The sequence below is a fragment of the Lepisma saccharinum genome, chromosome 7, assembly GCF_977018435.1.
Source record: "Lepisma saccharinum chromosome 7, izLepSacc3.1, whole genome shotgun sequence".
In the NCBI taxonomy this organism is placed as follows: Eukaryota; Metazoa; Arthropoda; class Insecta; order Zygentoma; family Lepismatidae; genus Lepisma; species Lepisma saccharinum.
Window position 1 is genome coordinate 81,200,171 of NC_139235.1, and position 26,624 is coordinate 81,226,794.

General features: G+C 36.9%; 1 protein-coding gene across 1 annotated transcript; it reads left to right on the forward strand.

Annotated features, from left to right (window-relative positions):
- Window positions 1–1,607: 1,607 nt before the first annotated feature.
- Window positions 1,608–24,442, forward strand: LOC145989959 (uncharacterized). The gene is made up of 6 exons (XM_083125509.1): window positions 1,608–1,736; window positions 11,836–11,927; window positions 13,425–13,590; window positions 15,700–15,785; window positions 16,684–16,825; window positions 18,853–24,442. Exons 2-6 carry the CDS (start codon window positions 11,853–11,855, stop codon window positions 18,999–19,001), a joined length of 618 nt encoding a protein of 205 aa, XP_082981635.1. The 5' UTR covers window positions 1,608–1,736; window positions 11,836–11,852; the 3' UTR covers window positions 19,002–24,442.
- Window positions 24,443–26,624: the final 2,182 nt, after the last annotated feature.

Consider the following 26,624-nt stretch of genomic DNA (forward strand, 5'->3'; position numbering starts at 1 on the left):
CACTAATCGATTTATACAATATGAAGGTAATGAAATCGACCAGCAAAAACAGACCTGGACCAATGTGTACTGAAAAGATCTATTCAGTAATTTGTTTTGTAAAGTGACCGAATTTTGGCGCTAGTTGTCGAAATTGGAGATTCACGTGTAAGTCAAGGTACTAATTTTCTGTCTCTCTCTCTCTCTCAATGTTTTTCTCAGCTGGAATATATTTAGGATGTGCCCTGAATCACATGAAAGTACTTTCTCTCGTTAAAGTTTTTACCTTCTTGACTACAAAATACCCTGGTCAAGTTTGGGAATAATTGTTTTTGGTTTGCCTTACCCTATGATTTATTCACATCTCAAAATGTTTGACACTCCCCTCCCCTTAAATTTTCACAATTGCTTAATTTAAAATCATTTTGGTGTTAAATTTGTAATTAAACCCCTTAATATTATCCATAGACCTATACAACCAAAAACAGATATTTTTGTTCCTTAGTCTGAGTACGGGTGTCCTATATAAACATTACCGTATTACAGTTAACAAACAATTTATATATTGTATTATTACCAGCGGCGACGGTGAATGGGTTCCAAAACTGGCGGGGGGGAGGGGCAAGGAGGCAAATCTGTTAGGGGGTGGCAAGGACAGTTTACTTTCCCTTGGTAGATAAGGTTTAGCATACTGCGCGAGCAAAAGTGGCAAAAAGGGGGGCAACTGCCCCTCGCCCCCCTAATCGTCGCCTTAGATCAATAAGAAGAATACGCTGAAGGTTAAAACCAAGAATTATGGAAGGCTAATAAAAGTATCAAAATTAGTGTTTCCTTCCTTCTCCACTGTCACTGGTGTGACGTTAATTATATTTAATTTCAATACTGGGTGTGTTCAATATCAGACTATTATTTTACCTATCAAAGTGGAAAGTTTTAATCATATCCAATAACATTCTCTCTATCACAATTCTCTTTTGTTCACTTTTCAATGCATTTTGACACTGTAGTGAATTTACAACTTCTCATATAAAATATACTTGTATTTTAACTTCCATGTTTCATTCTACAATTAAACGAATAGTGCATATTATTTTTGACTGAAATATGATTTTCCATGATGCTTTGTTTGGAATATGATTTTAGTAATTTTAAATAATTTTAAGTGTGTAAAAACACTGCAAGTCGTCAGGAGAAATAAGATTAATTGCTTAATTGGAAGCACCGGCGTCTTATAAACTCGGATAATAAATTGTACACAATTATCTTCATCAGGTGCGGGGACTCAAGCGATTGCCCGAGTTGCCCCTCCATAGAGCCGTCTCTGCATGCACTCACCAAATTGGCAATCTGATAAAAAAAAACCTCGCCAAAATACAAAAGACAAGAAGTCCTAGGGGCGCCAAGATACATTCGGGCCTTGTTTAATTCCTTTCGGTGGCCCTTCTTTCACACATGAGCTATGTGAACTTTAGGCTACATCAGTTTTGTTTCTTACGGAAAATGTTTCAGCAGTTTCCCGCCAATAAAAAGCGCAGCTCGCTACTGCGACTAGGAAGACATTGCATGTTAAATCGGAATGCAGGTGTCGCCATCTGTTATTGATTCCGACGCACCAATGGGATTCTGCGCAAAGCTTCTCGAGCAGTCAGCAATAAAATGTCCGAGTGTATTTTGTGATAAGGACGTAGCTTGGATTTTACAAATAGCAATAGAATCCTCAGTTGTTTCCTTAGTGTTTGTGTAGCTTTGATTCTTAGGTAAGCATATTTTATAAGTAAGTTTTGGTAAACATTCAGCTATATCACTGATATACCGGAATAGGTTAAACAGCACATTGCCGCTCTTACTGAGAACATAGTGATATTGTTTTTATTACAAAAATACATATTATAATCATATTATTATTATTATTTAAATTACGTCATGTAAATAGTCAACTACAAGGTTTTGTTTCTTTCTAGGATAACAATTTAACGTTGATATGTAGTGAATATTGCTGTTGCAAATATTTGTCCTTGAATGTGAATATATAGCGTGGTGTTAAATTACACGATATACAATGCACGATTGCATGTAATGTTTGTTACCTTCAATATGTCAGAACATTTTCATTATTCACTATTATACAACTAATGTACATTCTTGTTAAGATAAAGTGGCCATTCAACGGAGGTTAAGAATTGAATTTTGTGCCGCTTTTTCTGAACAGGAGTGTATCTAAACCTGAATTTATAAATGCCGGTCGTGAATTAGATCTATGATTCTGAGCGGTGGCGTACTTACAAAGCTTTGAGATACAATTCCCATGACCTAATTTGTTATGGAACTATATTTACTTGTAATATCAAGTTGACAAAAGAAATATATTTGTCTGTGTCGTTTCATTACTTCGTATATACTCATATCGTAGTGAGCTGAGTTATTCAGTCTTCTAAAATTGTTTAAGTAAGGCACTGCTGATTTGTTAAAATGAACAGAACAGATTTGTCAGTGCCATGTTTCACTAGTCCAAGTATAGTGTACTTCCTATATAGGCGCCAAAGTAAGATCAAATTCTGACAAAACATGTGTTGGTATGCAATAGCAGGACGAGTAAGAGGTTGTTTGGGTGTGATGTGGGCACTGATTTCTTGATGTTTTAGTGTTGTATGAACGTTTATTATTTGGAGTGAGCTGACTGAAGTAGAAGGTCTAGAGTGGTTGAAGCAGTCTCCCGCCTGAAGCAAATTGAATGCAAAGTTGCGACTTACTATCGGCCATGAAGAAATAAACTATTGGCGGCGAAGGAACCACGTGATCTAGTTACGCAGCTGCAAGTTGAAAATTGTCTCTCTAAAATTGAGCGATGCAAGCCGCTAGCAGAATTTGTTAGGTGACAAAAGACGATCGATTTCAACCTTCCCGCTGCTCTAAATCTTTCACAATTGTTGAGTGCGGGGCCGCAGTTGGGATGCGCTTCCGAAACATTTACATACAATGCACGCTTTTGTAATCAGAAATTAGGTTTCGTTGCTTTTCAAGGATGACAGCCTGGTTTGACGCCCCGAGGGTAGCGACCGCCAGCCGCCCCTGGGTGCACGACACGTGCCACCGCACAGATCCTCGCACTTGCAACATATTTTGTTATTGAATCGTTTATTCATTAATTTATTGTATAAGCGCGATCATATTAGACTAGAAGAAAAGCAATCTATATTAGCGACACAGCTCCATATGCAACTAGCTCTATAGAAATGTGATACAGAAGGATCAAACATGGTATACGTTGTGACCAGTGGCGCAACGACAGGGGGGCATTGACCCCTTTGATTTAAAATTTTATGCAAATTTAAATACAATTCGTAAAATGTATTTTACGCTCGCAATCCCTCCTTTTCTTAGCCTTATCAAGTTCACAGCCGTAGCTAGGGAGCGGTGGGAGTCGGCCCTGGGCGCCGAACGATCTAAGTGAAAAAAGTTGTAAAAGAGAGAATGCCATGGCGCTCCATGAAATTATTTGAGCCCTATTAAATCAATATTGTTTTCAGTTTGCAAAAAAAATTGGATCTAAAAATTTTCTTGCTCGCACGGCTCGCAATGTCCGATTGTTTTCTGTAATTCATTGTAAATTACCAGAGAGAAAAGTAAAAGTTATCTTGATTGATTTTGTCTTTAATGCATGAACAATTCTTTTGAGGAAAGGGACGTGCACATTTGAGAGACAATTCATGTAAATTTTGCTGTTGGTTTATTATGAGATGGATGAATTGATTGTGTAATGTATTTAAATAATATATGTTGTACATATGGGGTATTACACGAAATGTGGTCCTACTCCATGATAATAATAATCAATTAATGTGGAAATTATTGTTTAAGGCTTAGATGTTTGTAAATGCATATAATTTACACATTTCACCAATAAAAGTTAATACCATCACCCCCCCCCCCGGACAAAAATTCCTGATTGCGCCTCTGTAAATGAGTTACCTCAATTGGTCGTTCCTTAAGTCCTGGCGTGAAGATTGCCAAGTTAGTTTTGGCATGCCTTGAGTCGATTTTCGTGCGATGCTCTAAGTTTCTTTTCGACGGAAAAGCATGGACTAGGACATAGACATCCGTAAGAGGACTAGGTGGGCCACGTTTCCCTTGGAAAATGAGTGTCAAGCTAAATTTATATATGACACCAATTCAGGTTATTGCCTGGTTCTTAGTAGCCAAGTGTTTCGAACCCTCATGGAAAAATGTTGTTTCAATTGTGAAATTACATGTTGCTTTGTTATTTTCATAATGTTTATTATTATTATTATTTGATAGCTGCGTGTTTTAATTCAATTATAACGTAATCGTTTTTTCTTAACTGTTCATTAAATTATTATTTGCTGCAGTTACGTTTTGCCTTGCATTTCTCCCACTGCAGGCCCGTAGTCAGATTTTTTTGGGGGGGTATCTCTTATCAGCAGCCGCCATCTTAAGGTGAAAAAGTTGGGGATGGGTAGATGTTTGTGCATTTATTGTTTTGAACCGTATTTAAAAAACGCTCTGCGTGCGCAGAATTTTATTTCGGAGGAGTTTCAGAGCGGCATGTTTATAACAGGATTGTTAAAGGTCCAGGTATTGTAAAAGAAAAATTCAATTCAAGTCTAAGTGAGAAAATCAGCAAGTATAAATGAGTTCTAGACCGCAAAAAAAAAAAAAAAGTTTTATGTTTAAAGTATTTCAATTAGGTCCATAACCATTTTTTGGATCAATTTAAATACGGTCAAGGAACCCTTTCTCCGGTTCAATTTACGGTCCAAGAACTCTTTTTCAGGATCAATTTAAATTCGGTCCAGGAACGTTTTTTCCGCATCAATTTAAATACTGTCTAGGAACCTTTTTTCAGGATCAATTTAAATACTGTCCAGGAACGTTTTTTCGAATGAATTTAAATACGGCCCAGGACTCTTTTTTTCCGGATGAATTTAAACACGGCCAAGGAAACTTTTTCCAGGATGAATTTAAATAGGGTCCAAGTTTCGTATTGAAATGTAACAATACGCAACTTGGACCGAATTTAAATTGTTCGAGAAATAAAGTTCCGGTCCTGTTACGGAACCCAATAGAATCCATTACATTTATTGGTTCCTTGACCTTTAACAACCTTGGGATTCTCTCCCCCCCCCCCCCCCCGGCTACGTGCCTGTCTCATTGAGATTGATAGCAATAGAGAAAAGGGAAGAATAAATGTGAATGGAAGAGGTCAATGGAACAACTTCGATGGAACAGTAAGAAATCGCCCTTCGCTACTCTTTTTGGATGACAGAAACAATAATACAGTCTGCGGAGAAAGGCTGCGCATAATGGTAGAGACGGGGTGAAAGCAAGTGGGTGGAGCAAAGCAGTGCGCGCTGCTGCGAACCTATGCAATCCATTTCCCTCTCACGCGTCAATCGGTAAACCTCCTCCGAGTCACTACTTGCACAGAGGACTTGTTTTCTTTCGTGCTCCACAGACTACTTGGACAAAGCATGACAGCTATGTTAGGCCGTGTCCGAAAGGTGCAAGACCGTACTTGAAGCGAGCATCCTCCGAGTATGGTCTTGGAGTGCGGTCTTCAAGTCGTGGACTGGAAGTAGGCACACGTCTTTCGAATTGCACTTCGACTGCAGCGCCAAATACGATCAGTAGATATAACTGAGTACTCGTTGTTTTCCTCGCGTTTTAAACACTTATTTTTCACCATAGAAATCACATAGCATTTTCAATGTTCGTACACATAACAGTTGGGCTGAAAAGTTCGTAGGCTGACTCATAGATGGCGTTACTAGAATTAAATCCATGTGATTTTTACTTAGTACTAACCTTCAAAAGATACGTGTATAAATTTCACAGCTGCCGGATAATTAGTTCGTGAGATATAGCATTGTGAGTGAAGCAGCTTTTGTTATTGTGAAAAAATGGATAAAAAAGAATTTCGTGTGTTAATAAAGCATTGCTTTTTGGCTTGGCTTGATAAACATTATTCGGACTCTGCACCAGGAAAATGAACCGTTGAGAAGTGGTTTGCTAAATTTAAACGAGGTGAAATGAGCATCGAAGACGATGCACGCAGTGGACGCCCCAAAGAGGCTGTTACCGACGAAAACATCAAAAAAGTCCACAAAATAATTTTAAATGATCGTAAAGTGAAGTTGATCGAGATAGCTGAGACTTTAAAAATATCAAAGGAACGTGTTGGACATATTGTGCATGAATATTTGAACATGCGAAAGCTGTGTGCAAAATGGGTGCCGCGCGTGCTCACAATCGATCAAAAGCAACAACGTTGTGATGATTCGGAGCAATGTTTAGCGATATTCAACCGTTATAAACACGAATTTTTCCGTCGATATATTACAATGGATGAAACATGGCTCCATAACTACACTCCAGAGTCCAATCGACAGTCAGCCGAGTGGACTGCACGTGATGAACCGAATCCAAAGCGTGGAAAGACGCAACAGTCGGCTGGCAAGGTTATGGCATCAGTATTCTGGGATGCACGTGGTATTATATTCATCGATTACCTCAAAAAGGGCCAGACCATCAACAGCGATTATTACCTAGCGTTGTTGGAGCGTTTAAAGGATGAAATCACGAAAAAACGGCCCCATTTGAAGAAGAAAAAAGTGCTGTTTCATCAAGACAATGCACCGTGTCACAAATCAATGAAAACGATGGCAAAATTATATGAATTAGACTACGAATTGCTTCCCCATCCACCATATTCTCCAGATCTGGCCCCCAGTGACTTTTTCCTGTTTGCAGACCTTAAAAGAATGCTCGCTGGAAAGAAATTTAGCACTGATGAAGAGGTAATCGCCGAAACTGAGGCCTATTTTGAGGCTAAAGAGAAATCGTACTATAAAAATGGCATCGAAAAATTGTATGACCGCTATAATCGTTGTATCGCCCTCGAAGGCAACTATATTGAATAATAAAATCGAATTTTGTCAAAAAAATATTTTTTACTATGTTAGCCTACGAACTTTTCAGCCCAACTGTTACATTTCCACACATTAGAAGAACTATAGCCAACAACTTGCTGGCCCATAACGTATATCTACCTGTGTAGCTGGCTTTCTACCTCCGTGATTTTAAACAAATGAACAACGAGTGCGGAAACCACGTGACCTAGTTACCAACCAACTGCACTGCGAGCTGTGCACTTCCGTACTTCTGTTCTTGGCGCTTTTGAACTGTACTAGGTGACGTCAGTTCCGCCAAGACCATACTTTAAGTCTGTACTTTGTACCTTTCGGACAGAGCCTTAGTTTAGAATTTTTGAGAAATAAAACTTGTTTATATTTCTATTTTTCAAAATTCCTGGTCTTCCATAAATAATTGAGGGGTTACAAAGAATTATTGCAAGTAAAATATTGAACTTACGTTAATGAAACCAATCCAGAACGAACGAGGAACTTAAACGGTTCTTTCGTCACACCTACAAATGTTCAATGTGTGCACCACGGGTGACATGGCGCACATGGAAATGATAGTCTAGTTCTTGCCACACTCACATCAACTGGGCCTGTCGATAGTGTGTATCGCTGCGATAATATGCTCCCTTAGGGCTGCGATATCACGCGGCATTGGTGAGACGAATACCCTGTCTTTGATGAAACCTCACAAAAAGAAGTCACCCAGTGTAAGGTCCGGTGATCGTGGGGACCAAAACATTGCACTAAACACTATGGGTGACTTGAGTGTCCCCTAGCGGCAGAGATATGAACTGTCAGCTTAACGAAACATACACACACAATCTGTTCTCGATCGTTCTGGACTGGTTTCATTAACGTAAGTTCAATAATTTACTTGCAATAAATTTTTGTAACCCATCAATTATTTATGAAACACCCGGTATAAGGACCTTGTGAGCACAGGCCCTTGCTTTTCAAGTTGCACAGAGTCCAGCATATTTCTCTTCATAAAATTCCCCAGGAAGCGACAGAAAAACATTTCGGATAAAGAATGCACTTCCTTTGATTTACAAGTATGCTTGTAGCATCCTGCAATACCTATGAATTTTAGAAAGGTATAAAGAAATTGGGTTCCTGGGAACTTAGTGCTCGAAGTGAGGAGGGATGAAGAGTGAATGGTTTCCCACCAGCATCCCCCATCCCCCCGATTGTCTCATTATCACGATGTTAAAGCATAGGAGCATACCCCCAGCTAACACCAAGGCTTGACCAAACATCCCCCAGCTAACATTTTCTGCTTCAGGCACTGTGGGAACTGCCATCTATGTATCTACCATTACACAAGATGAAAGTCTACTAGATTGGTCTATTGTCAATTTTTCATTTTCTTCTTCTTTTTTTGTGAAATACATTCTAACAACAATCGGTTGTTAGGTCAGACAATGAAAATTGATAGACTAGCAGCAAGGAGCTGTGAACTAAAGCCTGGCTGCCAATTTGTGATTTGACACCTGTCTCGCATCCAAGTGCCCAGAGATGATGATGGTGGGATGACTACATCAGCGAGAAGAACAAGATAAGGCATAAATGGGCCTTTGCAAAGTTAATTCCTTAGCAGATTCCTTTATGCAAAGTCATCTCATTTTTACACTTTTGTCTGATGCTTTAAGTATGAATTAAGTATGAACTATGACAGGGCGATGACCATGTACATTTTGGAATTAATTTGGTTTGTACAAAATTTTTGACTAGTGCATCGAGTGGACTCTTCAGGATTTTGCAACTGATGCTTTCTCTTATTCAAAGAGTGACCAAAGCAAGGCACTTCTTACAAATAAATAATAATGAAACTTTTCAAGTAGGTGGCAGAGTGCAATGAAACACACTTCCCATGGTCTTAAATCTGAAGTTTCTGGGTCCCAGTTCTAGTATTACCATTATAAAAGTAAAGTGCTCCCCTTTGCTTTGCACCACGCCATGAAGTCGTATAGGGGGTGCGGAGTTAGGGCTCCACACTTTCTTGATCAATGCCGAAGGTGGGAGTGATGTGATCAGCACCATGCTCGGCCGCCTTTATCCCCCAAAGTTTCCTCCAGGTACCCACTTTACACGATGTTGGGTGGGCACCGGAGCCGCTTGAAAAGGTGGATAAAATCGTTGAGGTGTTATTCTAATATCTCCTTCACCTATTAATTATAATCACGATTCTTTATTTTCATCAGTGAAATGAACTTAAATATGTAAAAAAAGAAGTTAATTAAGTACAATAGCAAGATGTCCATAAAGCATGGAACATTCGTAGAATAAAAACAGCCGTTCTCTTTGTCCCACATTTTGGGAAATGATCAGTGATTTTTTTCCATACATCCCTTTTAAAACGATGAACAAATTACTTCCAGAGACTCAGTGAGTTTAGAGAGCGGCGGTAGGGAAATTCCCAATTTTTTCCTCTTGGTATGTCCTTGCAAACACAATTTCAGACACTGAAGGGGACATATACAGAATGTATACCGGGTGGTCCAAAAGTCCCGGAACGGACAAATATCGTGAGAAATACACATCGAATTGGAAAACGAAAAAATGCGTGTTTAATAAGTGAAAGAAAGCTATTCAATGATATCATACTTGATTCCCCACCCCCGCTCCATGGGGGTGGGGCGGGGGCAACTGTGAAATTTTAAATGGAAACCCCCATTTTGTATTGCAGAATCGGATTCTACGTAAGAAAATAACCGGGTTTCTGCACTACATTTCGCGTAACCCAGGAACAAGGACGTGGACGTAGTAGTATTTTGTTCCCATCGGGGTGCTTGTTGTAGGTGAGTCCCCTCGCCTCTCACCATTCGGTGTTCTCGCCAACCTCAATTCATTTCCTGCTCAAATTGGTATCCCCCCCTTTTCTTGGCACACTCCCAACCGAAGATACACACCATTGGAAACATTCTGTAACATCTCCCGACTAATTGCATTTGACACTGTACGAATTCTGTCTTTCAGTTCCTCGATACCGTTGGGTTTGGTTTCAAAAACTTTGCTTCTCAAGTATCCCCAGTAGAAGAAATCAAGAGGTACAAATCGGGTGACCTTGGTGGCCACTCTATGACCTTCTACCAATCCATCTGTCAGGGAAAACGTTGTTCAGCACATTGCTAACAATTAAAGCAAAATGAACTTGAGCTGCATCTTGTTGATACCAAACATTCGCGAATGCATCCCCAACGATTGTTTGTATTTCAGGTATTGTCTCATTGGTCAACAAATTTACGTACTTTTCAGATGTCAAATTGTCATCAATGAAGTATGGCCCGATAATACGATTACACAATATTCCAGCCCAAACGTTAACTATTTGCGGGTACTTTGTACGGTGCTCCCTCATCCAGTGGGGATTCTCAGTGGCCCAATACCTCATGTTATGCCGGTTGACAGATCCGCTCAACTCAAAGGTAGCTTCATCGGAGAAACAAGTCCACCACAGAAATCGATTATTTCTGTCGAATCGTAGCATCATTTCCTCGCAGTATTCAAGTCTACGATCATAGTCGTCTCCGATGAGTTCTTGCACTAGTTTTATTTTGTACGGATGATACTGATGCGACTTCACAATTCTAAGGATAGATGTTTTCCTTACTTCGGTTTGTTGAGCTACTTTTCGACTCGAAGTATGGGCGTTTTCTTGAAAATGCATTAGAACTTCCATATATTTCTCGTCGTTTGTAGCAGTTTTAGGTGATTCATCCCTGACTGCTCCAGTTCTTTCGAAGCGATCAACGGTTCGATAAACAGTAGATTTTGAAATAGGTGCACGATTCGGGAACGTATCCTTGAATAAATGCGCAACGTCTCCGTATGATCGTTCCCTATCACCAAACACCCCGCATCATGAGAACTGTTATCCTTTCCCTCTCTGACAATGCCATCGTTGACAGAATACGAACAGTAATGGATTTTCTATTCTTTCGTAGACCTATTAATACTCCAGAACGATTCCCCCCTCCTCCCCCTTCGTGAGTTGCAAAGAATGCACACAGGGTTACTGAAACTAAATTTGACCGTCCACTTTCACATTCTGTAAGATCTCATCTCTTACACAACTATCGCCTTAAGCCCGGCCGGGTGGCACGATGAGTAACCTCACTGTGTGTGTATCGTTGTTGGTTGGGAACTGCTCACGCAGCGAACTGCCGACGCACATCAAGGTAATCGCATTCCCGCATAGAGTCGGCAGATGGCAGACCAGTCGCCTTCGAGCGGCCCTATGGGAGCGCGGAAGAAAAACAAATCGGGCCGTGACGCAAACAATGAACAATTCAGACGTTTATGCTTTTCCTATATTCCTTGATGCTTTTCGACGTTGGGAACGGAGTAAAAGGCGGTGGTGAGCGGGTAATTAAGTTCCGGTCACCACAGAGGCGAGGAGACTCACCTAAAACAAGCACCCCGATGGGAACAAAATACTACTACGTCCACGTCCTTGTTCCTGGGTTACGCGAAATGTAGTGCAGAAACCCGGTTATTTTCTTAACGTACAATCCGATTCTACAATACAAAATGGGGGTTTCCATTTAAAATTTCACAGTTGCCCCCCGCCCCACCCCCATGGAGCGGGGGTGGGGAATCAAGTGTGATATCATTGAATAGCTTTCTTTCACTTATTAAACACGTATTTTTTCGTTTTCCGATTCGATATGTATTTCTCACGATATTTGTCCGTTCCGGGACTTTTGGACCACCCGTATGTACTTCTACAGAAATTTTGTAACACATGTGCATGAGAAAAGAGTGAGTATGATTGATGTGAAGTCCCTCTCCAAGCATTTCATATTATAACCAGTTTCAACTCATTATTGCTTTTTACATGTTGTTAATGTATATTATTTTAGTTGTTTGCAAGATTGCGAAATTAACAGGGTTTTGGTCTTTGCCTTTTCCATAGACTATTAACGTGACACGATGCCACTGATGCAGAAATGTTGTGGTTGCTTCAATCTTCGGCAAGGAGCTGTCATTATTGCTATGGCGCATTTGGTAAGTTGCTCCTTTTATGTAAAGAAACAGATAATATAGTCAATACTTTTTTACTCTGTGTAGTCAGAATTTCCTCTTATATTCTAAGGATTTCTTATGAGTTTTTAACTTCTTACTTGTCTCTTAAGTTTAATTGCAAATGAAAAAAGTTGAATAATTGTATACCTGCTTTGCTTATTTTTACCAAAATATTGAAACATATTTTTAGAAGAATGACTTTGCATGCACTTACAATGCTTGCAGCAGTTAGTTAATGTATTCAGCAATGTTTCTAATTTGATAAGTCATGTATCACAATAAAAACTGTACATAACTCACATAGGAACTGCATAGTTCAGTTAAACTCTTGTGATTTAGCATCTATAGCTTCAATCAACTAGGAAGGAAACTATAAGGCCCTTTATGAAAGTGTGTAGAGAAGAAGTGAATTGAAATGAAACACCATTGTCATTTTTTCACCCCTATTTTCAGGCATCACTGAACAGACTTTAGAAGTAAAGAGAATCATGTTACCTTCGGTTTGCAGATAGTGTGTTCATTCTCCGATCACATGCCAGAAGGTTCAACCACACTGCCTTCCTAATTGATAGAAGCTCTAGTGCAATGCACCATAACAGCAATGCTCAGAATTAATGACTTCCTTGTAACATGCTATAAGTAATAGTAAACGTAACTATTTACTTTCAAAGTAACACTTCCCAGATAGCACGTAAGTTAACTGCAAGTTAAATAGAATGTCGATTTAACTTGCAGTTAACTTACATGCTATCTGGTTTTTTTTTTTTTCAAACATCAAGCAACTAAATTAACAGTTATTTCTGTACATTTCAACAATAATGAACAAAATTATGGTTAACTAAAATATATAAATAACATTTTAATATGCATATACCAGCACGCATTGTAGTGACTTTCATTGAATTAAGTGCTTTGGTATATTTTGCTTCACATTTCTGGCACTTTTGGCTAATTGTGAAGATGAGGATGAGTGATGATACGATGAAATTGATGAAGGGGAACACACAAAGAACACCCATGCTGAGGCAAGGATTTGAACCTGCGCACACTGTGCTAACCACTCTACCATGGATGCCATCACATTATAATAACAAGAAAGTGATTTGTGTGATCTGATGATTACTTTCCAATATGCTTTCATATTTCAAAATGATGTTTATTATTATTTAATTAACATTTTAGATGGTTACAAGAGGGGAAAGAAAGAACAGCCTGCTAGTATGTTGCATATTCTGAGTTGTAACTTATCTAAACAAATTAACAACAACTGTAAAATAATTACTTTTCAAATGGAGTAACTGTAACTGAGTTACTTTTTGAGCATAAAACAGTTACTTATTAAAAGTAACTTTCGGAACACTGGTGCAATTTCACTTTCAAAACGGAGCATGGAAGTATTATGCATGCAGTTTCCATTGTCAATATCCTAAACCACGATCGCTGGTAAAAGAAAAATTATCACAAATATGATCTTTCCAGCTTCTATCAGCAATAGGCCTATTTTGTTTGGTTCTCGGATTTTCTCATGCGCAAGACATGGCCAGAATGTTGGAAGATGATAAGAGACAGGATGAACAAGACCTGCAACTTGATTATCACCATCACAATCAGAAACAGTTTGAACAAGCTGACCGTTATGCTTATGGTAAGTGAATTTTAGATTTTAGATTTCATTTCTCATAGGTCTTGATCAATCAAAGTCCTATTGATAAATAATATAATTTTAGACACTGTACTAGACAAGAAATTGTGTTGTTAAAGATGTCCATGTATCAGGTGCGGTTGGCCTTATAGCGCACAGGATCAATGAACCCCCAGGAATATATGGCATTTACCTCGAGAATGGACAATAAACAATGTATTTACCTTTTGACAATTTTTCGCTAAAATTTCTACACAAGAATTCATGTATTTGTGTCCGTAACACGGCAAATTCTTTTGCTGAGAAAGAGAAACCGCGAATCGGCCACCCTCGTGCAGACCCTCAGCTGAACCCCCACAGGAGAGCTCCTGCCATAGTGAAGGTATGGGCGGCAGGCAGAAGCTCGGGGTAGCTATATGGGCAAAATATATGGCAAAGGATACTGAGGAACCTCGATCTCCAACCAACGGTCATGCGCAGTTCGTGCTTTCTCAGAAGCAGCAGCAGAAGCCCGAAGGCCCCGTCCTCGCTGCGAGTGAGACCCAGCTGGTTCCTCCCTTCCAGTGTTGCCCTCTGAGGTTCAAGTTTGAAGCGCATTCGTTACATATTCTATCCTCTCTGTTGAATAATTTTTGTGCCGAACTTCTTGGCATAAATGCAAAATTGTGGCAGAGAAGGATGAGTAGAAATGAATGAAAGCTGGAATTAGTCACAATGAATTAAAATAAAAGAAATACATTACTAAAATAACTCGTGCATGCATTCAGACTTTTTCCTTAAAGATGGAAACACTTTGGATATGTGAAAGTAAAAGAATGGCGCGATCTTAGACAAGAAAGGAAGACGTGACAAACCATGTCTGTGTCAATGTTTCAAGGTTGTAAGTTTTCAAAGTGCTTGCGCAAAGTATTGATGCTCCAAAGGATGGACTATGTTACGTCATTTGATGCAGTGTAGGTGTTGCTATCTGCGCAGGTAAGAAATGACCGCTAAAATGCATACAATTAACGGAAATATACCTTCTCGTCTGTTGAAAGAAAATTAGAGATAAAGCGTGTGCTGGTCGACCAACTCCAAATTTGAAGAAAGAAAAAAAAAGCTGTAGCGTTCCAATGAAAGGGTCTCAGGTTTCTAGTACGTACATGCCATTGGTTGCCATTTCCCTTTAATAATTGTAGGATCATTGTGATTAGTCGTTTTATAATTGCAGGCATGGACGTCCGGAAGGGGAAAAGGAGCCACACCCGCCTGAAAAATTAATGTCAACCTAAAACTATTTATTACACACATATAATTTCATTTCAGTCACAGTAATTTATGATGATTATTATAAAGACGTTGCAGGGACTGAAGGAGTGTTTCTTTAAGAGAACAGCACTATTACAAGGAAAAATGTGCCTAGTTTGTCCCCCCTGGAAAAAAAATGATCTTGCTTCCCATCCCTGGAACAAATCCTGAGGACATCCACGATGTCCATAAAACCCGAAATTTCTTTCATAGATGCACAATTTATTGTACTTAGTTTTAGCCCTAAATTTATACACACACCTCTACTATGAAACCTCATTCTATGAAAAAATTATGTACCAATCTTTTAAGCCCCCTCCCCATCCCTTTGTTTCCCGAAAAATATATATTTGCGGAAACTGAGTATGTGTCATATGACTTCGGTGAACCCCCAGGAAAATAATGCCTGCCATGTATTAAATTATCCCAATATATTAATAACTCCAATGCTTTAAAGAAGTCCATCTTTGCCACGTGATTTCAGCAAACAATTGAGACACTGAAATTGTAATTATGATGTTGTATCAGCCATTTTAATTTTTCAGACTTTTTTTGTTTTTTGGTTGGTGCATGATACAATTATCTTCATTCTGTGATGTCATCTATTTGCTTTATATTTTACATGCAATTATTTTACTATATCAAGAAAGAAAACTTGTTGCTACAATTCCATGTAACTTGCAATTATGAAAATTTTGTAAAATGTTTGTGGATCCTCAGTATATCCCAATGAATATTTTTGTTAGTAACAAAGAAATAGTGTTTATTTGAAAATAATGTTCATTCTTGTATTCAAAAACCTAATGCATTTTCTTTCTCTTACAGGTATTATTATTTTAATGTACACATTGATTGCTGTAGTTACCATTTATCTGATTTCCAGCATTCTGCTATTATATGGTGCTCTCATGGTAAGTGTAAGATTAAATATTAAATTCTAATACTTTGTATTGTGTTAATTAACAGCAACTAATTTATTAATATTTTGTTAAAATTCTGTAGAAAATTTACAAGAGGTTCAAACAGGTTCTTATGTTACATCTTCAATATACATTCATATGTAATGTTTTTCTCTTAAAAAGTATGAAAACGTTGTGTAAGATAATTAAAGAATCATTCCCAAGTAACAAGAACCATTGGGCACAGTTTTTATGTGGGAAAGGTTGGGTTTATGTTGGTTGGCAAATTGAAGTTGGTTTTACATTGGGCCAAAAGTTGTTGCCAACGCTTGCCCAACCATTGAAAATTGAGTCAAAATCAGTTTTAAAAACTACTTTCTCCATTTGAGACCATCATACTAAATAGTATGCTGTAAATTGTAGAGTGTAAAATAAATTTTGTGTAACAGTGTTTTTTTTCTCTCGAATATTTCAGTCACATCACATGCTGAAAATATAATATTTTTTAATGAAAGTAGAAGCTACTTGTAACTTGTAGTCACTCACCAGTCCTTTGTCAGCCACCATGGAGATATTTGTGTGTTGAAAATTGATTATGGTTGGTCTGTTATTTAGCTGTAGCAGAACAAGAACATTCAAATTTTGGGCCAACCATTTTGGTTACTTGGGTTGTAGATAAATAATGCATAATGCAGTCTTTAATGATAGAGATGTGTGTAGTGTATCTTTGTAAATGATTGCCCAGTAGACTCAAACATATTCCTATATTTGTCACTTTGGTGGTTGAGCTCATTGACCATGAGTGTTTACGTACCACTGTCATCTAATCATCACTACAATTATAGCCTGAAGTGATATATAAAATGTAAGAAATAAAATAATAAAATAAATTTTTCTTTTCTTCCCATAGCGCATAAGACAATTTATGCTGCCATGGATTAGCATTGGGCTCATTGGCCTTTCTGGATTCTTTGTAACACTCATTGCTTCCCAGTTCTTCATGGATATTAGAAGTGGGACCAGTGTCTTTGCTGCAGGCATTTTGGTTTTAAGTAAGTATTTGCCATAATTATTATCTTGTAGTGAAGAATTTTTTCACATGGTAGACCCATTACTTTGGGCTGAATGGTTAATACTCTTGCCATTAAAAAAAAAAAGATATCTAAATAGGATGACAATAATAGTTTGACCCAAAAACCCAACATTCCAAGGGGGTCAGATTACCCCTCCCCCTCTTTCCTGAAAAGTTTGTTAAACTTAATTATAATACATTTATACATACAGTTTCTAGTCACTTTTGATCAACCTTTAATGTTAGTCCTATGCTAAAGTTGACAAATACGAGAACAGAAGTATTTATCAGAAGAACCAATTTTCTTGAGAACAACTTTATTCGTCACCAACCGTTCATAAAGCTCCCCACATATCTGACACACAACACGAGATTTGTCTTTTGAGTTTGTGTTGAGATGCAGGAATTTAAAATCTTATTGCAGGTCCGTATTGAAACTACATGTATGTTATACTTGGTCACGCTTATTCAGTACTCTGCAAGTAATGGAACACACACAAAGCCATACAACTCTCAACACAAGCTAACTGATAGAGGAAACCAATTTATTTATTTATTTACTCAGAGTTTCAGATACAGTCTTATTTGGCCATTTTACACTGAAACAACATAATGTAGAAACAAAAAATAACAAAAGGTAAAAACAATAACAAGATGGGATAGATTTACATATTCTTGGACAGTAATATACAAAAATTGCGTTCTGGAAGGAAAATATCTACATTCAGGGGAAGTTTGTTGTAGATTTCTGGGAGCCTGTAAAACAAGGAGTGTTGTAGAAGGGATAGCCTAGTGGTTGGGTTGTGGAAGAGTTGCAGGTTGCGCGTTTGCTTTTGGGGTACCGTAAGTGTGAATTTACTAATTAGATCTGTTCTGATTTTGCCATTTATTATCTTGTATAAAAATTTCATGTCAGCTAGATCACGGCGAAAGGATGGAGTGTGAATATTCAGAGCAGCCATGATGTCTGATTTGGATACATGTCGAAAGGAAGGTATTCTATGGCGAACAATTGCAAGAAAGAAACTGAGAACGGAATCTATTCTGGTGAGATTGGTTTTTGAGGCCATTGCCCAAATTGGGGAACAGTATTCAAAGATGGGCGAGATGAAAGATTTAAAGAATAAAGCAAGAGATGATGGATTTTGAATTTCACTAAATCAAATCAACTCCTTGACTTCTATAAAATGGAACAAATAGTGTATTTTAATAATATTGACGGGACAACCGGGACATGCCTCTGAAATGGGACTGTCCTGGTCAAAATGGGACGTATAATCACCCTATATCTAAATAATCTTCTGCTTGTAATATTTCATAAGATAAGATAAGATTTATTTCATCCATGAATTACTTATTTGCTTATACATGCAGTGATATCGGACATGTCAGTTTGTTTACAATATCATAAACAATGCAGTATAATAAAACAATTAAATATAATTTATGGTAACAGTGAAATATAGTAAAATTATAATACAATAATACGATGGCAATACAATACATCACCACCCCCACTGTCTGTCGGATCTCCTCATTCCTTATTCCATCCCTTCTAGTCTTCCCAATATACTCTTTAAAAATTTAATCTCCACTGCCTAGATCTTTCTTTTGTCGCTCTCTGCCATTGTCCAAGTCTCTGCTCCATATGTAATTATTGGTACATAGTATGTGTTATATATTACCTCCTTGCATTTCATAGGTACATCCTGTTCCATATTAATCTTCAAACACTTTGATAGAGTCCACCACCAATTTGTCATCTTCTGTTTACCTCCTCATCTATTCATCCACTTCTCTCAATTATGCGTCCTAGATATTTGAAGCTCTCCGCCATCCTCAACTCTTTATTCTTGGCTCATTTCTGGCTCTGTCTCTTGTTGTTATGAGCACCTCACTCTTTTCTACCTTCTTCCCTGTTTTCCCATATTACTAAGTCATCAGCGAACAAATTTGTTAGTTTATTATTCATGTAAAAACCCTAACATGCTCCTTTTCTCATTGCAGCATTCGCCACCTATATGTGGATCATAGTGTTCAGCTACTATCAGAAATTGTACGAGCTTGAAATGACAGCAGGCACAATCATAAGGCCCGATGTCACAGCCGTGAAAAGTGGGTACATGCACTTCGGGAGCAAGCCATATAATGTTTAGTAGCAGGATTGTGGCCAACACTTGCAAGCAATATGGTTGAGCTGCAGCTTGGAATGTAGCAGCAACACTCAAGTCATTACTCTACAAACCATATAAATTGTTTCGTTATGTGAAAAGCTTGTATTCTGCTGAAAGAAATTGCAGCACAAAACGATAAACGAGAAAAAAAATGCAAGTAAGCTAAGGATTATATATTATTGTTGTTTCCATACTAGTGTGATGGGAAAAGATTAAAAGAAGCCTGCGATAATGTTGATGTGTTCCTAGACAAATATTCATGCATTTTGCTACAGTGCACACGAAGCTTTACATTTTGCACAAGGAAGTTAAACTTGGATCTTATGGCTTGAATCTGGTTAAGAATTACACCATTGCGGTAGCTTGTAGCTCTGGAAATTAGCGTCGGATTAAGTTTTTCACCATATCGAATTTGGAAAAATTTCTTATGCCACAACTCATTACAATTCACAATTAGTTCCAATTAAACACAATTCATTACAATTGACCAGGTGATTCTAAGAGTGTCTAAAAACTCACATTGGTTATCACTAGAGCCCAGATTTATAAGCACAATCAAACAATTAAATAAGCAAGTTAATAAGCACAAAAAATGAAAAAAATAAGCACCAAAATAAGCATAAACAAATACAGGAAAATCTGAAAAAAATATTTGTTTATTAGATCTCTTAACTTATTCAAAGCTGTTACAGTATGTAAGGAAGGACATCCTGAGATTTTCTTGTGTGAAGCTCCTGCATCTGTCAGTGAAGAATGATTTGTACAGTGAAAATGTTCTTTCCACGTAGCATGACATCACAGGTGCATGTGAAAAACACAACAGTTCTTCTTCGGTGAATTCCTCTTCAATGTCTGTTTCTTCACCAGAAGTCTTTTTATAAATTTGGCAGAATGTTTTGTAACCGGGATTTTTCACTAATTCCTGACTGAGCTTATCTGACACAATTTTACCAACACCATGAGTTTCTGAAGACAACGTTACTGAAATTTCATCAATAAGAGAAAGTGAATGTTGCAATGTATTATTTCGAGCTTTCAACTGTGTTATAATATCAGGTAATTTGGAAAAATGATTATGAACGCACTGTATCTTTTCTAGGAAGCAGTTTCTCTCATGCAGCTATTTAGAAGCATTGATCTCGTCACCCCAATGCCGTAGTGAGATTGAAATAGGATTGAAATATGACAGATTTGAGTAAAATATGCTATTTTAAACCAAAATCATAAAATAAGCAAGCATAAACGTTTCCTGCAGAAATAAGCATTTATAAGCATTTTCAACTTTAGTTAAATAGCTCATCAAGGTATGTAACACAAAGTATAACCTTTCTCCTTACCATTAGAAGTCTGGAAAAGAATATGCATTTCGCTTATAAATCCGGGCTCTAGTTATCACAAGCAATTGGAAAAATTTTCAGCTGGGAAGTGCAAGGCTAACACCCTATGCTATCGTATTTATTTTTAATAACACAGACACATGTTCACACATATGTATGTGTGTTCTTCTCTATAAATACACACTATATTTTATAAATTTGATTTGTAGACAATAATTTGTTTCACTAGTGTTAGTAGTAGTACTGCTCATAGAAGAGAACACGAAGCTTAACCGAAATGAGAAAATCCCTGTAGCACTGTCTTCGAACTTTCAACCAGAAGGGAGAAGAGGGAGCGTGTGTGATGCAATCAGCTGCTTACCGTGTAATCATACCCCTGTGTTGCCTAAATGTGCAGCATTCTTCAACACATCACCTTTATTCAATGCCAAGTATCAGTGTCATCATATATGTCAACCATGCACAGCGAAAGTAGCGACGTAATATTTAATGTTGTTCAAGTCTTTGAGAACAAAGCGAGTCAGGGAAGCTGTACATGTGGCAACATTGAGGCACTTTGGGCAAAAGCAAAGGGAGAGTGAGAGGAGAAAACAAATGACTAACACTTTAGTTTGTGAGTGTGCTGAGGTTCTTCTCATCTTGGTTGAACTGTATAAAAGGAGTTGGAAATACACCAACTTTTGTAAGACATAGATTTTCTGTTGCAAGGAACTTCAAGCAACGTCTATACTAAAGTTTGTAATTAAAGATTAGGTTTTGCAATTTACACATTACAAACGTTTACACTAAAAAATCAGTTCTGATAATTTGATTGCACTAATTGCAGAAGATATGGGATTTGGTACCATGGGCATCGCCAGAAATTCTGTTCGAATACTAACGAAATGAACTTTATTTCTGTTCTTAACAATAAGAGTAACAAACTTTCGGCTTTCTTATATCTTTAAATGAACGATGTAAATTTCCAAAGGCGATACACCAACCCATTCCACCCCCCCCCCCCCCTCCCGATGCCCATGTTTGGTACCTTGGTACATTTGGAACCATGATCAGTAGAAGCATCACAATTAACTTTTCTACGTGAACAGATCAATCTTGCATAACTAATATTCTGCACAACATGCTGAACTGAAGGTTGTTAAAAATAAATTGCACTTATTGGAACAATATAATTAAATGATTAGTTAATATATTTTATTACACATAGAATTTTATCCAGACAACCAGTCACTAGATCCAAGTTTTAGAAGAGATATATACACTGTTTGTACATATAACATGTATTGTTTTGCTTGTTATTTATTTTGTTAAATAATATTAAACAACTTTCTAATTGAAAAAGGGAATATATATTTTTTGAAAGATTGACCTCATTAAGCAACATATTATTTTTGTGTTGTTCATGGCGTATTTTTTCTCACTTTATGTAATAGGAAATGTACAAAATCTTGAGTTAGAAACTTGCCTCTTACAAGAAATATGTTTATTATACATATATTACACATATTTATATGCTATATAGATGTGTAAAAGGCATAAAGTATGAGTGTTGAGTGAAAATGTGTAAAGTTTTCTAATAAAATGCTCAAGCAAGTTACCTTAACTCATATTAGAATATGAATTAAGTTGATTGGAGCTATGCCATTTTTAATAATTTGTGTATGTCAAGTTCTGTTCTCCTCACACTGTCTTCCTTTGTGTACTACACACAATTCTTTAACACAAAAACTATGAATGTTTTTGGTTATGCACATAATACAGTAGTCAATCCCAAATGTGTTTAGTTTGCAATCTCTCTGATTTAATTTGATCTGTTTATCTTTCTGTATTAAAGTTGTTACTCATAAATCAAGAATTCTTCGTTCATTTCAGATATAACAATTGATTTTTAATATATTTATCACTTATAACTCAGTCTTTCAATGACCAAAAAATACACTCAATTGTGAAATATAGTCATTAAACATTGTTTCATTTGGAAAAATCAAGTTTGGTAAAGCAGTGTCTAAAAATGAGAAACTGGGTTACATATTTAGGGATGGTATAACACAGAAGTAGTTTGAAATAAAAATCTAGCTGGTACACTAAAAAACACGTATTAACATTGATTTCAAAAAGTTTTAACACGTTTTGATGCATGGGGGTAAAAAGGATTAAATTTCTGTAATACATACAGTATGTAACATTGTTATTCGTACACGTAGAATTTCCGAGGAAAAAATGTCATATCTACTAGTAAATATAATCTTTTTCATATGTACCTGGAAATTAATGTTAATGAAGGTTTCACCAACAAATGTCAATAAAAATGCATGTTCAAAGTGTATAAACAGAGCATATAATTTGTGTGAAAAGAGAAAAACACGCTGTTTCATGCAACATTGTTATTCGTACAGGCAAGAGTTTCAATCTTCCTCGCATACAGCGCCGCTGCTATTCGGGCGATTTCGTGTAGTTTGCAACTTCGTAACAAGTTTAAACATGCAGGCGCGCTCCCTGTCAAGCAGAATGCTGGCGTAGGTATTGTTGTATGCCTATCGTCTATCTATCAGCGTGTTCGAAATGGGCAAGGTGAAGGAACTTAGTTCCGATCTGACGGATGTTATTATAAATTTGGCCCTTAGAGGTTATTCATTAAGAAAAATTAGACAAACAGTCAATAAATCACAATCCATAGTTCAATACATAGTAAACAAACTTAGAGAGGAAGGTTCAACACAGAATGTGTCGAGAAAACCAAAAGAGAGACGCTTGAATAAACGTGATGAACGCTTTATTTTAAAAAATATTGCGAGAAAAAACCCTACTAAGTGTTCCTCAGTTACGACCGTTAGTAGAAAAGGTTGCTGGCAAGATGATGTCCGATCAAACTGTCCGACGTGCCTTGTGGAAGCATGGATATCATGGCAGAATACCACGAAAGAGGCCGTATGTAAATAAGGTGAATCGCAGGAATAGACTTTCATTCGCGAAAGAGCACATCCACAAGGACCACGAATTTTGAGATAGTGTCATATGGTCAGACGAGTCCAAGATGGTGAGTTATTAATGATTTGGGGGCTGTATGTCGTCCAATGGTGTTTGTACCATCCAGTTTATTGATGGTATCACGGATGCATATGTCTATCTGGACATATTGAAGAACAATGTAAAGCAGAGTGCCGAAATATGGACATGCCGCCTATCTACAGATTCTTACAAGACAATGACAGTAAGCGAGTTAACATGAATTGTCTAATATGGAATGTGCCCAAACTACTACAAACACCAGCTCAAAGTCCAGACTTAAATCCCGTTGAGCATTTATGGGCAATTTTGAAGAGGCGAGTCCATAAAGCAGGCGTCAAGTCCAAACAAGAGTTGAAAACTGTTGTGCAAGCCGAGTGGAATAAAATAAGCTCTAAAACATGTCAGAAACTTGTTAATTCTATGAAGAACAGGTGTCAACCAGTAATTAAAGCAAAGGATACGCATCAAAGTATTAGAACTGTGAGTCAATTTGCTCTGAATATACTTTTTCCTTTTATATTATTAAGCATACGAATAGAAAAGTTGTACAAAAAATGGCATGTTTCTCTTTCAGTTTCATTTAATTTATTATTGTCATTGGTTATACAGAATTTGGGTAAGATTTTATGTTCCTAATGATATTTGTTATTGAATTGTAAAGAAACAATTTCAAAAGAGTGTATTTCCTTTAAGATATTAAAGCATTTTCTTTGAAAATTCATGTGTACGAATAAGAATGTTACATACTGTATTTCATTCTTTTAAGAATGCTAATCTGATGACTTGTTTTCAAATTGTCAAGAACCTTGTATGTATGCGTATTCCTTCAAAATTCAATGATATATTCAGTAGAAAAGACCTGTAGTTCCATGTTACATAAACAGAAAATGTCTAGAACTACGGACTAAATTTGTAGATTCTATCATTTCTATCGAATAATATGCTCATTTGTTATTTCGAAGAAAATTCACAAAAATATAAAATTTAGGATAATATCCTAATGTATCAGTCTTGTTAAAAGGGGATGTATATACAATTAGTACTACGTAGTGAATAAAAAATAGTTTGTCATTAAAATGGTCCATAATTTACATATTATGTTCATTTCCATTAATTCAATAACTAAATTTATTAATATTTATATAAGATAATGAATAATTTTTATGCAGGTTCTAATTTTTTTTTTTTGTATATCATTTCATTGACTGAAAGGATTATTAATCTTTGTTTTTACTATATCCACTCATTTTGTATGGAATGAATTCACAATTAACTATGCTTTGAAAGTTGTTTCTACTTTAAAATTTCTTCACTGTTATTCCTCTACTCTTCTATTAAAATAATAAAAGTGTAAAATTTGAGTTAACATAAATGTGACATAATTTAATTAGTAAATTCATCCTATTGTGATATTTGAAAAGTTTCAAAATATCATATTAATAACTTGGTCCATGATGTGATAGTGTATATAAGGTTTGCACAATTAAATCTGGGCTGGATTTGCATAGACCCCATGTGGATGGTCCAATGTACAGTTTCAGGTATAACTTTTAGGCCTTTTGCAGATGGAGGCCTGGGTTTGTACCTATCCAGAATTCTGGAATATCATTCAGTGGCGAAAATGTTCTTCGGAATATATGCATTAAAAATAGTGAAAGCCAATGTTGCTAGTAGACACAAAGCAGACTCTAACAGAGCAGTAAATTCTCATATTTCTTTATATGTGATATTCTATATACAATATTATAATGAGTGTTTAATATTGTTAGATATCTCCTGTTGCAGATATTTAGAATTCACTAAATAATATATATGGGTTTAAAACAATTTGGAAAAATGTGTCAAAAGGTAGCAACTGCTTCAACTGTTAAAATGTGTTTGTGGGTGTGGTCACCTATGAAACGCTTTTATAGCGCAATACCAAGTTGTAACAATTAAGTTTACTTTATTGCTATCTGAAAGTAGTAGGTAAATATGTTGTGTGAGAACCAGAGGAACATAACTCCAAAAATGCAGTTTTCGTTTTTGTTTAATTTATCTTCTCTAGAGAGGACTATTTGGAGTCACATTGGCGTATCTCCATCTCCTCTCCTTAGCAGTACAGCGAGTCCTGGATCTCCAATTTACTATTTTTTATTTTAGTCACACGTATTCCTAAGAATGCATTACTTCATCTCTCCTGTAAATTCGATAAATTCAAGTTATGTTTCATGTCTGTCTGATTCTCACATGACAAATTGTTTCATAAACTACAAATATGGATGACATGCAGTGGCGGCGATTAGGGGCAGTTGCCCCCCAAAATTTTCGCTACTTTTGCCCCCACACTATGCTAAACCTTATAAACAAAGCGAAATATACTGTCTCTGCACCCCCTCCACTTTTGCACTCCCCCTCTGGTTTTGGAACCCAATCGCCGCCACTGATGACATGTAATGCAAAAATGCAAATGTTCCAAGTACTTCATAAAAAATGTGTGTTCAAAGAAAGAAATTGAAGGCCAGGGGGAAAAACGATGAATGTTCATTCGAGACAATTTGCCAGGAAATGAAAAACAAAGTATTTCTTTTCATAAGTACGTTAATATATGCCAAAATAATAATGCGTTTTTCAGGCACTTCTCGTCGTTTCCCAACCAAGGCCGTTCTCATTCTTATAGTACAGCTTCTGAACTATCAGATGGCGTTGCGATCTCAAAATGGGCGAAAAATCGACATTCATCGTTTTCCCCCCTGGCCCTTCAATTGCCTTAAGTTATAATCATACTGATATGGTCTGAAGCTGAAATAAAATTATTCTGCCTTTCTAAAGCGTGATCATTTTTTTGGTGACCACTTTGTAAAAAATGCTCATGCGTAAACTGTTGGACAGTAGAATCGCCTGGGCATTCTCTTTGATTAATGCCAAAACTTTATTTCTGATTACATAGGCGTGACTATTTGTTTGTTTGATTTTATTTTTACGTCCACTTTTGCACAGAAAGGACAGGACCTACAGTTTCAAGTAGGATCCGAACCACCACCTGCCTCCACCGGGTGTGGCTATTTGTTTTAAAAAGAGTTGGATTTATTGTTGACCTGTTGCAGAACATAATAAGTATATTGCAAAAGCATGTAGCAATTTACGCTAAGAGCAAGGAATTTGGCTCATACGGCTTTGAAGGAGAGATCCAAATACTTATGCACACTACTACTTGTGATAATATGCATAAAATATTAATCAGAAACTTTACTTTTCGTCAATTGAATCTAACTCCTTT

Excerpts from the sequence above, each read along its gene's own strand:
- LOC145989959 (XM_083125509.1), top strand. The coding sequence starts at position 11,853 with ATGCCACTGATGCAGAAATGTTGTGGTTGCTTCAATCTTCGGCAAGGA. Across the intron at positions 13,591-15,699 it reads AGCTGACCGTTATGCTTATG|GTATTATTATTTTAATGTAC; the intron begins GTAAGTGAATTT and ends TTTCTCTTACAG. Across the intron at positions 15,786-16,683 it reads TATTATATGGTGCTCTCATG|CGCATAAGACAATTTATGCT; the intron begins GTAAGTGTAAGA and ends TTCTTCCCATAG.